The following is a 16,372-nucleotide window of genomic DNA, read 5'->3' as shown; positions in this document are numbered from 1 at the left end:
CCACTTTACTGGCATGGTCATAGTCAGTATTGCTGAGCCTTTACCTCGCTCCTCCCTGTTGTGCTTCTCACCCCCTGTCTCACTTAGCCCTTTGTCGTCCTACAAGAAAGAGCTTGTTACAGTTCAAGCCTGAGGAAGGGGCTTGCAGAATGAAAATAACCACATGACGTGGTTGGATTTTGATTTTCAAATCCTCACACTGAAAGCCAGTGGTGGTGCACACCTGTAAGTGCCATGTAACCCCATCTTATGAAATGTGGAGGTAGAGGGATCAGGCGTTCAAGGCCAGCCTGAGCGACACAGCACGTATATGTGGTGGGCTGGGGAGCCCAGAGGACTCTGAGGACAGTGCACTGAATGTCCTGGAGGCTGGGCAAAGAGCTGCTAGCTAAGGCTGGTCCCTTACAGGAGGCCTAGGAGCCATGACCTGCCTGTCCTGGCCAGGGGGCTGCGCTTCCAACAAGGAGACAGAGCCATATGATAGAGCATCTCAGGCTTTTCTTCGTCCCCACACATCATTAGCAGATGACACAACTCACATTTGTTGAGTGTGTGCATACACACATTCTTCCTCCTCAGTGGCGGTATGGGCTGAGCCCAGGGCCTTCGGCGCGCCGGCAGGTGCTCTGCCCCTGAGGTGTAGCCCCTACCCTGCTTCCCACATGTGTGTGACCATCCCACTGCTTTATCCAGGCTTCCTTTCAGTCCCTGGGCCCCAGGGACCCTCCCATCTCAGCCTCCTAAGTTGCTGGGACAGTAGGCATATGCCACCAATGCCTAATATCTAATTTTATATTTAAGTCCAAGCTGGCCTCCCCAGTGCTGGGGTCACAGGTATGTGCCAGCTCACCTGTTGATAAGTAGCTTTTTGTGCCCGTTTCTTTCACTTAGACTAATGCCTTCAAGATTCGTTCACCGTGTTCCTTTTTTCCAGCTGAGTAATATTCCACCACTTAACCGTGCTGTGCATTGCATTTTTTACGTGTCCTTTGGTGGGCACAGGGACGGCCTCGTCTTTTTGGTTGTCATAGAGAGTGCTGCTATGGATGCTGGTGAATGAGTCTCAAGTGGATCCATGTTTCCATTTCTCTCAGGGACACAGCTAGGTCTTTGCAGGGTCAGTCACATGGTATCTCTCAGGCCATTCTCCAGAAAAAGCTGTACCACATTAGTTCTGGCAGCTGCATGGGAAGGAAAAGGCCCAGACTGAGCACCAGCTGGGCACTGGACACTGGGACAGACCATTCCCATGGTCCTCAGTCACCCATTACATCCTCCCCTATGCCAAGGAGGTCAGGAAGGTTCAGAGTGGTTAGGTATGCTGCCCCGGCTCTTTCCCCTTACATTTCCTGCCTCCTCGGTGATGACTGACAACTGACTGACTGACTGACTGACTGACTGACTGAGAGAGGTGCTAAGGTCCATCCTACCACCCTCCTGTGATTTGCTGTGACAGTCTCCTGATGCCTGCCTGTGACTCTGTTTTCCAGACTGGAAAGTTGGACCCTCACTACCCCAAGGTCTGTGGGCACAGAGGGAACGTCTTGGACATCAAATGGAATCCTTTCAATGACTTTGAGATTGCCTCCTGTTCTGAAGATGCCACGGTGAGTGCCCACACGTCCCGAGCAGAGGGATGCCGGGAGGGGGGGTGGAAGACAGGCACCCAAAGCTGCCATCGGAGGCCAGTCCCGGCTTTGTCTCCGTAAAGGAGATGTCACAGGAAGGAAGTGAGAGCTGGAGGTGTGTGAGACTTGGGAATCCATAGAACCTCGCTGAGGGCCTCAGTTTACCCTCCGATAAAATGTGTGTAATAGCGTCTGCCCATCTCCTGAAAACCCAGTGAGACTAGTGTTCTTAGAGGAGCACCCTTGGGGGTTTGGACACGCTGTGAGGAGACCAGGAAATATCAGGCCACTCCATGTCACAGTGAATAAATTGAGGGACAAGGAAGGGGCTTATGTGAACATAGACCCAAAACCACCCCAAGAGGCCAACCAAACCCAACTCTCCGTGTCACTGGGGATGGTGTCAAACTCCTAGATTCAAGCAATCCTCCAGTTCCAACCTCCTGAGAGGCTGAGAGCCGTCTTGGATCCACCCAACCCCCAGTGAGCCTGATCTCTAGCTCCGTGCCAGGAGTACATACTTTATCTGCACGATGTTCAGCATTATTTCTTTTATCCCTCTGGCACCTACTTCAAAGACACAGTGGTTGTGACTTACAACAAAGGGCCCAGTCACGAGCAAATAATTAAAATAGGGATGCTCCCGAGAGAGAACTCTGGGGGGTGGGGTGGGGCACTTCCTTCCAAGACTGACAACCCTCATATCGATCTCATGGACCCACGTGGTGGCAAGAGAAAACTGACAAGTTGTCCTCAGACCTCCATATACCCAGTGGCAAATGGGTGCATGCACACACACTGAATACATGAAGAAAATGTACCTGGATGTGGATAAAAGCCACAGTCAGCATTTCTTGTCACCTGCTGTATTCTGGCTGTCCCTCTGTCTTCCCAGCACCCAGCAGAGTGGGCTGTTTCATAGACAAGCTGGGGAACAGAAAGGTGCAGCAACTTTCCCAGCGTTACACAGCACAAGCCACAGAACTGGCTTCAGACTGAGGTCTGTCTGACTTCAGAGCCTACTTTCTGTCCCTCAGCTGTGCCGCTTCCCTTGAGAGAGATAGCCACACATAGCAGAAGTGAGGGCTTCCTAGAGATGTCAGTGATGCGGGATGTAGCCACTGAGTTCTTAATTTAGCTCAGGGCCGCCTGACAGCTGAGGCAAAAAGAGAAAGAGAATTCATTATGGAAGGAAGCAGGAAAGAAAAGACAAGACAGAGAATGCTGAGAAGGCTGGGTGGTGGTGCATGCCTGAAACCCTGGCTCTCAGGAGGCCGAGGCAGGGAGATCTCAAGTTCAAGGCCAGCCTGGGTTGTATGCAAGACTTTGTGTCAGGGCAGAAAGTTTCACTTCCAGATTGTGGTCAGGCCTGAGAACTTGACTAGTCTCCAAACCTCAGGCATGGTGGGGCAGCGCAACTGCCCTCCTCAAACCTCCCCTTTAAGGCCCCCTCCAAAGATTCCCTAAAAGATATTTTGGGGGCTATCTTTGGAATAGGATCTGAACACCAACCGAGAGCCCGGCGGAATGTAAAGAGGGCATACACAGCACTTCCTGGGCTCCGCGCCCCCCACCCCCCACCCTGTGCAGCTTTCCCTGTGGTTCCATGTTGTAGTCTTCCATGACAGAGACCTTACCCTTTACCATGTAGCCTCTTCTATCTTCAGTCCACGCAACCTGCTCAGCTCAGGTCACCGTGATGGCCAAAGCCCCTGGGGCAGGTTTGAGAGTGAGGCTTGCCTTCTATTCAAGGCCAGCCCTGCTTAGTGGAGGACTTTAGGGAGTCTCCAGCTTCACCTCCACTGGGCTGGGGCAGCAACGGGGAGCAACACCAAGTTCCTTCTGCCAGGCACTAGCAAATCTGCAGTTTACGCTAGCAACGGCCCCGAGATGCCCCCAGCTCACACTCCTGCCTGTGTCTCCTCTCCAGATTAAGATCTGGAACATCCCCAAGCAGCTGTTGACAAGGAACCTCACAACCTACAGGAAGGAGCTGATCGGCCATGCACGCAGGGTGGGGCTGGTGGAGTGGCACCCCACAACGGCCAACATTCTCTTCAGTGCTGGCTATGACTACAAGGTGAGTCTGCGGCTCCTGTACACGGGAAACCACACGCTAGCTAGCACTTCTGGAAGCTTCCCTGAGAGCTATGTCAGACTAGAAAGGCTCAGGCAAGGTGGTGGCAGCCTCCTTGCTTGCACGGGCCTGGGGAAGTGCCCTTCCACACCTCCCCGTCTCCCTGGTCTCTGCCTCTACCTCACAGCCGTGTGCCTGTGTGTGTGTGTGTGTGTGTGTGTGTGTGTCCTTGCTCCCTCTCACCTGCTGTTAGATTGAGAAGCCTCCCTCCTCTGTTGTGACCTTATGCATACTAACTGCATCTGTTAAGACCTTGCTGACAGAGAAGCCCCATTTGAGGTTCTAAGTAACAGGATCAGGGCGCACTTCAGTCGGCTGCAGTGAGCCTCAGGGGCTTGGGTTGGGCCCACCTGACACTCCCCCACCTCCACCTAGTGCCCAGACCGACTGTTCTGAGCACTGGAGACTCAGCGCCTGTAGCAGCTCATCTCTGACCTACATGGGAATGTCCCACGGTTCTCCTTGGGTCTTCGTGTCTTGAGCCCCAGTCTACAGAGTGGGTTGACGGTCCCACTCCCTTCATCTGCTCTCTCCTAGGGTTCAGTTCCATTTCACTTCCTGGTGCCCCTTTCATACTCGAGCCATGTATTTTATATTTTCCTTTTCTAAGCTTGCTATGCCTGTTCAGAACGCTCTTCATGAGACTTAACCAGAGAACAAAGTCTCTGCCGGGCTTTTCTGAGACTTCCTTTGTCAGTGCAGTTAATATAAGTCTCTTCACCTTAGCCTCAGGTAGACACTTCAGGCAAGAGCAAAAACAGTCTCTAGGCCACATTCTGAAATTCTTCTCCACTGGAACCTTTTGGACCAGGTCTGCACAGTTCAAATCACCCTCAGCAACACAGTCTTCCATATTCCTACTAGGACGGCCCATTAAGCCCAACTTAAAGCATTCTACTGCTTTCCAAAGTCCCAAAACCCACACTCCTCCAAACAAAAGCATGGTCAGGCCTATCTCAGCAATGCCCCAGTCCCTGGGACCAATTTGTCTTAGTCGGGGTTTCTTTTCCTGCACAAAACACCATGACCAAGAAGCAAGTTGGGGATAGGGGGAATAATTTTTTGAGCTTACACTTCCACATTGCTGTTCATCGCCAAACAAAGTAAGGACAGGAACTCACACAGGATAGGAACCTGGAGGCAGGAGTGGATGCAGAGCCACAGAGGGATGTTGTTTACTGGCTTGCTTCCCCTGGCTTGCTCAGCCTGCTTTCTTTCAGGGATGTCACCACCCACAATGGGCTAGGCCCTCCCCCCTTGATCACTAATTGAGAAAATGCCTTACAGCTGGATCTCATGGAGGCAATTCTTCAAGGGAGGCTCCTCTCTGTGTGATAACTCCAGCTGTGTCAAGTTGACACAAAGCCAGCCAGTACAGATGGTTTTCCAGTTCTTCTCTGCTGACTCTTTTGGGATTTGCAGAGGCACCTCAGGAACCTCTCAGATCCTTCTTCCAGGCAGAAGCTGTTGGAAGATTATGGTCAGAGATGCTTGTTTATTGGAGGATGTGGGTGTGGCGACATCTCTGGAAGTGCCACTCACATCTTAGGCTGTGGCTATGGGCTCCTTTGGCACCCCTGGTTACAAACAGAAAGTGAGGTGTGCTACTTCTGACAAAACGCCCCGGGTCCTCCCAGCATAACCACGTTGTTGCTCAAAGGCTGGTGGCAGGTTTTCTTCTACCAGACAGCCTGACTCCCAGCAGGGTCCCGCTGTGTGTACAGCCTCGGCCACACCCTCACAAGTGCCCTGGCTGCCAGCTGCATCTTCTCTCCTGGGAATACTGTGTTTCACCGCTGCTGCCTGCTGTTGTGTGTCTGTGGGGGCTGGGAGGAGTGGCCACTGTGCTCAGAGCCAACACTCTGCTGATCAGGTGATGGTGTGGAACCTGGACACAAAGGACTCTGTCATTGCTGGGCCGGTGAAGACAATCAACTGTCACCAAGATGTGATTCTCTCCATGTCCTTCAACACCAACGGCAGCATGCTGGCCACCACCTGTAAGGACCGAAAGATTCGGATTGTTGACCCTCGACTAGGGGTTGTCCTCCAGGTTTGTGTTGGGCAGAGGTTTGGGTCTACTTCGAGAATGGGGTGACAGACGGTATTGTCAACATGGGCTCAGCCTGTTGGCCTCAGCATCGAGGGGTTGGGAGAGGGTGTGGAGATATGCTGTGTCCACTCTACAGATGAGAAAACTAAGGCCAGAGAAAGGAAGTGACTAGCCTGTGTAGAGAGGTGGACTGTGAAGCTGTCCTGACCTCATCTCTGTCACTAGCCAGGGGTCAGGAGCCACCTTAGCCCAGTATTTTCTGCTTTCAGAGCCCCTGCTCCGAAGCTACAGTGGACCGCTCAGCCTTCCTCATCGAAGTTAAATAGGACAATTCGAGTGTCGGTGCACACTCAGGGCCAAGTGCTCAAGATGCAGCAGGGTATGGTGGCGCATGTTATAATCTTGAGACAGGAGGAGTAAGGGTTCAAGGCCAGCCTGGGCTACATCATGAGGCCCTGTATCAAGAAAAGAGCTGAGGGCTGGAGAGATGGCTCAGCCGTTAAGAGCGCTGACTGCTCTTCCAGAGGTTCTGAGTTCAATTCCCGGAAACCCCATGGTGGCTCACAACCATCTGTAATGGGATCCGGTGCCTTCTGCTGGTGTGTCTGCAGACAGCGACAGTGCACTCGTGTATATAAAATAAATCAATCAATCTTTAACAAAGAAAAAGGAGCAGAGAGGGCAGAGGTTTGCCTAACTATTCAGAGGCAGTTTTTAATAGAATGGGAGATTTCACTTGACAGCTTACTGGAAGGAGACCTTTCAACCAAGGCTACACAGGAGCCAATGGGGAAGCAGGAACCCCACCTGCAGCTGGGAGTCCCCTCTCCACAGCTCTCCAACCTATCCTGACCACACCTATCCCTCCAGGAAGCCAGCTACAAGGGGCACCGGGCCAACAAAGTACTGTTCCTGGGGAGCCTCAAGAAGCTGCTATCCACGGGTACCTCCCGCTGGAACAACCGGCAGATGGCCCTATGGGACCAGGTGAGTCTGCTCCTGGCCTGTCCATCACCCTGCGGCCCAGCCCCCCTTCACTTACATGGGTATCTCTTCATTCAGCCTCACACTCAGTCAGCGGGCAGCAGGGCTGGGGGGCCAGCCTTGCACATCTCATTATTCAGGAAGGAGGTGGGGTCCCAAGAGAGGCTGGGGGCGGGGAGGAGGGGATAGAGGAAGGCAGGGGACATCCAGAGAGCAGGTCCAGTGCTCATAGAGGCCCACTGTGGATAGAAGGTGAGCTGTTCTGTTAGGTGTTTTCAAGTGCTGGGGACAGGATGCAGGGTCTCCCAACTACCTGCTGGATAAAGCCATCTGTCTTCTTCATTTGTTAAAGTAGATGGGAAGCCAGACCTAGTTAGCACTTGGAGATGAAGGTAGGAGGGTTGAGAGCTACATATTAAGTCCAAGTCTGCCGTGTGAAAACTTATGTGCTAGAAAGCCTTAGTCGCAGGGATAGTGAGTTCAAGGCCAGCCTCAACACCGTCTCTCAGTTCTCAATTTTAAAAGAGACTTGTAGATGTAGCTCAGTGGTGGGGTGTTTTCCCAATAGCATGAATCCCTGGGTTTGATTTTCAATGCTGGAAAAAGAAAAAAAGAAAAGGAAAAAAAAATCAATCCCAGACAGGAGAATTGCTCTGAGTTCAAGACTAATGTAGACTACAGAGTGAAGCCCCATCTCAAATTCTTTTCAAAAAGAAAAAAAGAACAAAATTGCTGGGCTGGAGAGATGGCTCAGCGGTTAAGAGCACTGACTGCTCTTCCAGAGGTCCTGAGTTCAATTCCCAGCAACCACGCGGTGGCTCACAACCATCCGTAATGGGATCTGGTGCCCTTTTCTGTAGACAGCTACAGTGTACTCATATACACAAAATAAATAAATAAGTCTTAGAAAAAAAAAAAAAAAAAGAACAAAATGCTGACAGAGATGACTCAGGAGCAAAGAGAACCCATGGGGCAGCTCACAACTATAACTCTAGTTTCAGAGTCAGACGCCCTCTCCTGGTCTCCTTGGGCACTGCATGCACATGGTACACACACAAGCATACACCCATACACATAAAATTTTAAAATGCCTAATATTTTTTTTTAATAAAATGCTGACAAGGGCTGGTGAGATGGCTCAGTGGGTAAGAGCACCCAACTGCTCTTCTAAAGGTCCGGAGTTCAAATCCCAGCAACCACATGGTGGCTCATAACCATCCGTAACGAGATCTGACGCCCTCTTCTGGAGTGTCTGAAGACAGCTACAGTGTACTTACATATAATAAATAAATAAATCTTTGGCCGGGCATGGTGGCACACGCCTTTAATCCCAGCACTCGGGAGGCAGAGGCGGGTGGATTTCTGAGTTCGAGGCCAGCCTGGTCTACAAAGTGAGTTCCAGGACAGCCAGGGCTACACAGAGAAACCCTGTCTCGAAAACCTTAAAAAAAAAAAAAAAAAAGCTGACAAAATGGGGGTGGTACAGTACTGGCTAAACATCATGTCCTCCGGAGAATAAACCACAGACTCTGTCTTGAGGACCAGGACCTCTTTCCAAAACATGTCCTATAGAACAGCAACCACACTCATATCCCCAGGGCAGCAGTTAGGACCTCAGGACCAACAGGGGGTCCAGGAGTGATTCTCCAGAAGTGACGGTCTCCCTTCCCTTGCAGGAAAACCTTTCTGTGCCCCTGACAGAGGAAGACCTGGATGGCTCCTCTGGCGTGCTGTTTCCCTTCTTCGACTCGGACACCAGCATGTTGTACATTGTGGGGAAGGTCAGTCTGGCACAGGAGGGAGGCCGCCCTCTGGACCCCTAGTACTGGAGATGGAATATGCTAAGCTTAACTCCATGGATGGTCAGAAAACATCCTAGGGGTCCTAAGAGGTACAGGGTGAAGACACCTGGCCCTCCCTTCCTTCCTAGCTTCCTAGGGTCACCTGAAGGCAGGGCTTTGGTGTGACTCCACCCACCCAAGCATGTTCCTCCCAAACTCCTGGTCCAGGTGGTGGTTCTCAACAGGGAGTCTTTAAATTTAAAGCAGAGAAGCCTTCCTTCCTCGGGTGGGGATGTCCTGTATTCAGAATCCCTGTCCCTTATTCAGTATGCCAGTAACGGCACCTCCAAGTGACTCCGACAATGGAAAATGTCCCCGTGGCTGAAAGCCAGGGTGGTCCCCGAGGCCAGTCATCCTGACTTCCTTATGGCTGTCTTATGGAAACATGGGTGGGCTGGGGTTGTCAGTCAGGGACTTAGTCTCGGCAACCGGCCAGGCCAAAGCTCTCCGCGTCCCTGTATGATCTGGGCCATCGTCGGCTGTCCACTCTGAAAGTCAGGATAGTGCTACTTTGTCACCAGGGCCAGTGTTTACTCACGGCCCAGCTCTGACTCTCTGGGTTGCCCTCCCCAGGGAGACGGGAACATCCGCTACTATGAGGTGAGCACGGAGAAGCCTCACCTGACCTACCTGACTGAGTACCGCTCCTACAACCCACAGAAGGGGATCGGTGAGTGGCATGCCAAAGCCATGTGGGGGTCAGGGCACCAGAGCTAGGCCTTGGTGCAGGAATACATCAGGCAGGAAGGGGATGACAAAGGGGTCTGTGGGCTGCACCCATCTGTTTCTTGATGCCAATATCGGTACTGAAGCTTGGACGAGTTGTGATGAGCGAGGCGTGTTGGGGCTCTTGGCTCTGGAAGTCCAAGGCATTGCCTCTGGTGGTGCCTCTTGCATTACCAGATTCCTAAGGGATTTGGCCGATGGAAGCCAGAGGATCAGGAGTTCAAGGTCATCCTCATCTGTATAGTAAGATTGAGGTCATGGCAGGCTTATGTGCAACCTTGTATCAAACAAACAAAAGGAAGAAGCAAAACAAAAACCTGGAGTGGCCATAGTAGGAGCATTTAGAAAGCCAGGTATAATGATATACATCTGTAATCCTAGGCTCAGGAGGCTGAGGCCCAAGTGTCAGGAGGTTGTGACCAGCCTGGATTATGTAACAGCAAGACCCTGCCTCAAAAAAACAAACAAACGGGGGTTTGTGCTGTATTTACCAGTAATCTGAGCTTTCAAGAGATAGAAGCTAGAGGGTCAAGAGTTCAAGGCCACTCTCTGCTACATAACAAGTTTGAGGCCAGCCTTGGCTCCTAGAGTTCCGGTCTCAAAAATAAAATACAAAATAAGCACCTAGAGTCTGGGCCTATGAGGGTGGAAGTAGGGACCTGAGAGCAGAGTAGGCCGACTTCAGGATCCAGCTGAAATAGAAGGTGGAAGCACTGCTTGGCTGAGGAATCCGGCTTTGGTTCCTGGCTCAGGGCAGCCCAGCCCAGCTATTGGTCAGGAGCTGTTCACAGAGGAGAGCTATGGGGGTGGGGTGGCGTTTCTGATCACAGGTGTGCAGTCTGCCTTTGCCCTGCCCACTGGGTCTCCACAGCCCTAGCCAGGCTAGGATTTCTCATCTCTTTTGCCCATCTGACCACAGGTATCATGCCAAAGAGAGGTCTCGATGTGTCTTCCTGTGAGATCTTCCGCTTCTATAAACTGATCACAACCAAAAGCCTCATCGAGCCGGTGTCCATGATTGTACCCCGGAGGGTAAGTGCGGTGGGCCTGTCTCAGGGAGATACCCACCTAGAAGAACACAGACCCCCTCTGCCCTTCCCCCTTCCCTGCCCTTCTCGGGGTCAGCGTGAACTGCCCTGGGACCTGGAAGGCTGAGTCTCATCCCACCTCTGCTCCTCAGCTGCCCAAGCACCTTCGCGTGCTCGCCCGGGCTCCTCACAGCAGGTTTTGGAAGAGAGAGAGAGACCCCAAGACTTAGCCCTCACTGTCCCCATTTCTTCTACAGTCAGAATCCTACCAAGAGGACATCTACCCGCCCACCGCAGCGGCCCAGCCCTCCCTGATGGCTCATGAGTGGCTCAGCGGGATGAACAGAGGTGAGGGAGGCTGGGAGCAGGCAGCTAGGCTAGGAAACTGGAGTCCTGGAGGTCCCAAGTGGCTGAGCTGGTTGGCCTGGCCTTTTATTTTGTTGTGGTGCTCTAGAGACAGGTCCTGGTCAGCCAGCCCTGCCCCCACCCCCACCCCGTGACTGGTCATAGATAATGCCAGGGGAGCAGAGGCTTTGTCCGCCTGGTCCCTAAACTCCGTCTGGTCAAGAGGATGTCACTCCATAGAAAACCGGCCACTGTGACTGCAGTGTCTGGATGTCTCAGCCACACTCCCCCTCCCGTCACCATTTCCTCTGGTTATTCTGTGGCCTGAGATTCTCTAGGCAATAGACCACGCCCTGACCAGATTCTGCCCCATTCTTTTTTTTTTTTTTTTTTTTTTTTTTTTTTTTTTTTTTTTTTTTTCTTCTTGCCCCATTCTTGTTAGCAGAAGGAGCCCAATGCAGGCTCCGTCCGCACCTCCACAGCACCCCCTCTTCACTTCATGCATCCCTAGAGCATGGGAGGCCTACTATGACAAGCCTCATCTCAGTGTGTCTGCCTGGAGATGTCAATAATAATAATAATAATAATAACCTATTTTTTGCTTGATAAATAGCAGAAGGTAGTGGGTCTCTCTTTACAAAGCAAAGCCAAGGCCAGGCAGGGTGGCTCATACCCGTGGGAGAGCTGAGGCAGGAAGACTATGCGTACACGGCCACCCAGAACTACAGAGCAGGACCCTGTCTGGGGGTAGAAGGGAGAGAGAAAGGACAGGCTTCATTTGAGGACCTCAAGCATCAGGAGGCCGCTCCAGCGTATGCGCTATGCTGTTCCTGCATGCTAGCTTCCTTTCCCACGCATGTGCTTCCCGTGTTGGGACCCGACTGCCCTGGGGTGGGTTCACACCTGTCTACAGACGCCCCTGTTGTGTGTCTGATGCCTGCCTGTGTCCATACGCATTTACCCACGGCCACTCGGGGTCGCGCGCCCCCACCTCCATCCTGCAGAGGTGGGGCAAAGACGACACATACACCAAGGCAGGGTTTGAGCAGCTTCCACAGCTCCCCGCTGCAGCTTCCTTTATTCTCTCTACAGCTCACCCCAGCTCTCTACAGCAGTTCAGCTTCTCCCCTCTGCTTCTCAGCTTCTCTCACTTTATTCTGGGATCGCCCAATTTATCCCTTCCACCCTCTGCACTCGTGTCTCATCACTCTTCATCCAATCAGCATTCAGCACTTTCTATATGTGAGCCATGCACGCAGACAGGGTGGGTGTTGATAGGCCAGTGACTCAATATCATGCTGTATGACGCTATACGTCAGGCGGACAGTGCGTGATCGCTCAGGTGCGCATAATCAGGTTTTTGGTAATCAAGCAGGGAATCATGGGGCTTGGCAGTGAACCAGGGTGCCGTCTTGGCTCACAAGGCCGCGGCCACGGCCACACCCGCTTCCCACAACTCAGCCCTCTTCACAGCCTTCTGCTTCCACCCCCAGGGCCTATCATGATGTCCCTCAGACCCGGCTCCGAGCTGCTGGACTCCCAGACACTGCCTCCAGAGAGACCCCTCTCCAACTCGATGGTCCACGTTTCACCTCAGCCCTTAGAACCCATGAAACAGCCAGCCGAAGGCGGTGACCAGACGCCCTTCTGTCTACCGGAAGAGAAGGTACCAAAGTGGACCATGGGGCATCCGCTGGAGGAGAAGTCCTGCCTCACTAATGGCTTTGATGTTTTCGAATGCCCCCCACCAAAGACAGAAAATGAGGTAGGAGGGGAGAGGCCTGCAGGATGGGAGAGGGTGGTAGGCTGTGAGGGAAATGACAGAAGGCAGCCAGCTGCGTGGCTGGGCTGGGCCTTAACTCACTTAGGGAGTTCAGTCACCACATAGGCTCTGAACAGCAGCCATACACCAAGATGACGATGTGCATCATATGGTGATGAGGATGATCTGTGAAATGCAGAAGATATGACTTGGTGCCATTATGGTCCTAGTACCGCACTGAGTTTTGGAGACTTATTTTTCGAGCCCGGGTGCGTGAAGCATCTACTGTATGTGAGGTTGGTGTAATACCGCTGTGGACAGATTGCTAATGGAGACAGCCTCAGCTTCAGTTCCCACACCGAAAAAAAGAGGTGGTGACACTGCCACCTTAAGATGTCACAGGCGTTTGGGGGAATACCAGAGACCCTCGGGGTGCCCAGCATCTAATGGCTATTTTGTACAGTGATAATTATGGTAAGGAATTAATTTTCACTTCCCAGAGGACCGGTGAGGTAACTTGCCTGTGTGTTAGCAACTTTTTATTGTTGTTGCTGCTGCTGCTGCTGCAACAAAGCACTTGGCAGGAGCAACTTAAAAGAAGTTTATTTGGGCTCACAGTTCCAGGACACAGCCCAGCATGGTGAAAAAGGCAGCAGGCTTAGGGCCGCGGGTTACATGGCATTCACAAGCCAGAGGCAGACAGAGGTAGGCAGAGACTGACGCTGGCACCCAGCCTTCAGTCCAGGATCCCAGCCCATTTGTTAATGCTACCCACCGTTAGGGTGGGTCAATCTAGAAACTCCATAGGTGATTCTAGATCCTGCTACGTTGTTAATATTGACTACATCATCCTGTGATGGAAAAAAAAGAAAAAGAAAAAAGTAAAGTTTTCAGACTTCAGGTGCAAATAGCTTTTGCTCTACCCCTCGGGATCTGGGAAGGAGAAATAGGATACAAATAAGCTACCTAAACTTCACTGTTGGGTAAAGCAAGCAAGGCTTCTGTCACGGCTTAGAAGTGACTGTCCCTTGCTAATAATTTAACCGCTGTCACCAAGTCAAAAGTCTGTGACTTAGCCTCTGCACTGTGGCCTATCCCAGCCACCCAGATGACCTCTCCCTCTTCACTGCGATTCACAGCTGCTGCAGATGTTCTACCGGCAACAGGAGGAGATCCGGAGGCTCCGGGATCTGTTAATCCAGAGAGAAATCCAGACCAAGCAGCTGGAACTGGAGATCAAAAACCTGCGGACGGCCTTAAAACAGTTCTGAGCAGAGGTCTCCTCCACCCTTGCCCTCAGGGACACCGCTAGGCTCTGTGGAGAGAGAGAGGTCCAGCACCAAGCTGCAATTCCCCGAGAACAACCACTATTTCTATATTTTATACCAGGAAAACAAAACTCTCAGTTGCTGAAAGAGATCCCAGTGGGACGTGGTGCCGCTTTCCTGTCGCCTTCTCCAAGCTGCAGTTCCTGCCCTGGCTGGTTTAGAGTATGCCCTACCTTCTGCTGGATTCTGGTTTTAAGGGTTGGTGAGGAGCTATGACCTCCCGGGGTGAAGATTTGGCCCGATTCTAAACCACAGGCAGGCGGCCAAACCCACCCTTCCAACCAGAATCAGCCATGTGTGGGTAGATCGTCCCATAGGTGGGGACACAGACCTCAGAGCTGAGTCCATGTCTGTTGACTCCAGGAAGGCAGAAACGGACTTCCACCCAGGGTATCTAAAGTCCTCTGGGAGGTAGGGGGGCCCAGCACTGGGTGTGGCAAAGCCCCATGGCCAGCCACCAGTAAGGACTCTGGTTGACTGCACTGGGTGAGAAAATGGCACCTGGTCTGAAAGCCTGCGTCCCTCCCTTGTGTGTCTTGTGCCCAGTTCGAGGCTCTTTTCTTTCTTGGTGCACAACAAGCCCAGCTGGTGCCTGGGGACTTGAGACAAGGCTTTACCACAGGAGGTACCCATTCCCTCAACCCCTGGACAAGCAGAGTATCCTCCTCCTCGACTCCCCCCTAGACTGATAGTTTTCCCCATCACTCAGGGTCATGCTGGAGCTCAAGCGAGAATTTCAGGGGCCATCCAGGCTAACAGGTTTCGACCCGGTCGTCCATTAGCACCCCTCTGGATGCACATACTGATGACCAGACCCACTGAAGCTGACCCTGCAGTGGAGGGTGGGGCCCTCTGGACAAGCTGCCTGGGTGGCTTCTGTTCATGGGAATGGAGACGCTTTTTGCTAGCATCCTACTGTGTTGGCAATGGAAGCAGTACAAAGCTGACTCCCACATGACCACGTCACTCACCGTCGCTGGTATCTGCACACACCAGGGTCCTGTGCTCCTTGGTTTATTCTCCATCCCTACACTACACTGGGACTCTATGCCCGGCGATGAGCTAGCTATGTTCGCCTTATTTGCTCCTGAGTATGACAGAGACCTGGAGATCCTGGGATGGGGCACGCGCTCTCTCTCCTTTCATTTGAGACCAGTATGTCCGTCTGTAAAGCTCCAACCCCATGCTCAGAAGGCAGGATGGCCACACAGTGAAGAAACCAGCCCCAAACCACTGGCTGCCACTTATGTGTGGCTAGCGGTGGGGTCCAGTGAGCTTCCTGTCATCTCTGTACAACACCATCCCCTCAAAAAAGCTGTCCCCACTGTAAGGGACCCAGACCCAGACCTTACATCCAGGAACAGGTCACAGGCGACTATGAACAAATTTATTTGTTTTTTCTTGTTCTGTTGTTTTTTTTTTAACATCTAGAATAAATTATTTAAATTATTTCATAGCAAGGGAGAGGGATATTTGTCATCTTTTTTTTCTTTTGAAGATTTTGTCTTTTTTTTTTTTTAAGATTGTGTTTTTATGTTCTTGGGCTAATGGGGCAACACTGCCTGCTGAGACACTGACCACCCAAGCAGCAAAGCAGCCCTCATCGCCTTCCTTCTTGCCTTGGGAGCTTCCTTTCTGATGACTCAGGAACTTTGTGTGAATGAGGGAGAGCGCTTGGAGATGAGCTTGTGCCCACCTTAGCTCTACAATAATTATGCTTCCTGGAGCAAAACTTGAGGTTGTGTCCCAGAGGGAAACAGGAATCAAGGAATGGACCTATGCTTTTCATACGAAACCGTGCCTGAAGTCGTTTGAGTGATTGTTTGAATGTTTCTTAAATTCCTTGTACCTTTGTAAAAAAAAATAATAATAATAATAAATAATAAAATAAAATAATTAAGGAATAAAAGTTAAAATAGACACAGAATCGTGCAATGGAAGAATATGACAATCAACTGTGGGTGGTAATTCCTGCCTGTAATCCCAGTGCGTGGAAGGATTGAGAATTCCAGACCAGCTTGGGCAAAGAGTCTGAGACTCTGCCTCAACCAAAATAATAATAAATAACACCAGACTCAATATTGCAATGCTTGGCGATTTCCTTTTTGTTAATTCGTTCTACAAGTACCAATTTAGCACTAGGTGTCTGGACCAGATGATACTGGACCAGGTTGGCAAACTGGCCAGTAAGGTCCGAATACCCTTGAAGCGCTTCCACTTGTGGTTGAGAGAATTCGTGAGGGACAGGATGGGGCAGGGTAGTTAGGCGGCTGTAGAGAAGGGGAGCTTCCTGAAGGGGAGATAAGCCACACCTCCATGTGAATGGGGGACAGTGAGCAGCAGCTATACCTTATGCATGCAGGAACTGCAAAATCCCCCGGCTGGAAACAGGGTGGATCATTCACCCATCAGGGCAAGAAAGAAAGCACCTTCGGGGCCTGGGGCTTTGACGTTTTAGCCTGACGATAATTGGGTTTCCTGGAAGTCTGTTCCAACCTCATCCCTGCCCCCGCCTGCCCCAACAAGGCTGACCATAGGGA

At 51.7% G+C, this 16,372-nt stretch overlaps 1 protein-coding gene across 1 annotated transcript in view; it reads left to right on the top strand.

The window, feature by feature from the left end:
- The window catches only part of Coro2a (coronin 2A), a 53,313-nt gene extending 38,495 nt beyond the window's left edge, over positions 1–14,818 (top strand). The window contains exons 3-12 of the mRNA XM_029540199.1: positions 1,491–1,607; positions 3,559–3,708; positions 5,639–5,818; positions 6,689–6,805; positions 8,479–8,583; positions 9,217–9,313; positions 10,289–10,401; positions 10,655–10,745; positions 12,236–12,507; positions 13,644–14,818. Of these exons, the coding sequence (XP_029396059.1) occupies positions 1,491–1,607; positions 3,559–3,708; positions 5,639–5,818; positions 6,689–6,805; positions 8,479–8,583; positions 9,217–9,313; positions 10,289–10,401; positions 10,655–10,745; positions 12,236–12,507; positions 13,644–13,775 (1,374 nt within the window). The 3' untranslated portion in view covers positions 13,776–14,818. The remainder of the gene's footprint in view (positions 1–1,490; positions 1,608–3,558; positions 3,709–5,638; positions 5,819–6,688; positions 6,806–8,478; positions 8,584–9,216; positions 9,314–10,288; positions 10,402–10,654; positions 10,746–12,235; positions 12,508–13,643) is intronic.
- Positions 14,819–16,372: the final 1,554 nt, after the last annotated feature.

Source organism: Mus pahari, chromosome 6, assembly GCF_900095145.1.
Source record: "Mus pahari chromosome 6, PAHARI_EIJ_v1.1, whole genome shotgun sequence".
Classification (NCBI taxonomy): Eukaryota; Metazoa; Chordata; class Mammalia; order Rodentia; family Muridae; genus Mus; species Mus pahari.
This window is presented reverse-complemented; position numbering and strand designations above follow the sequence as displayed.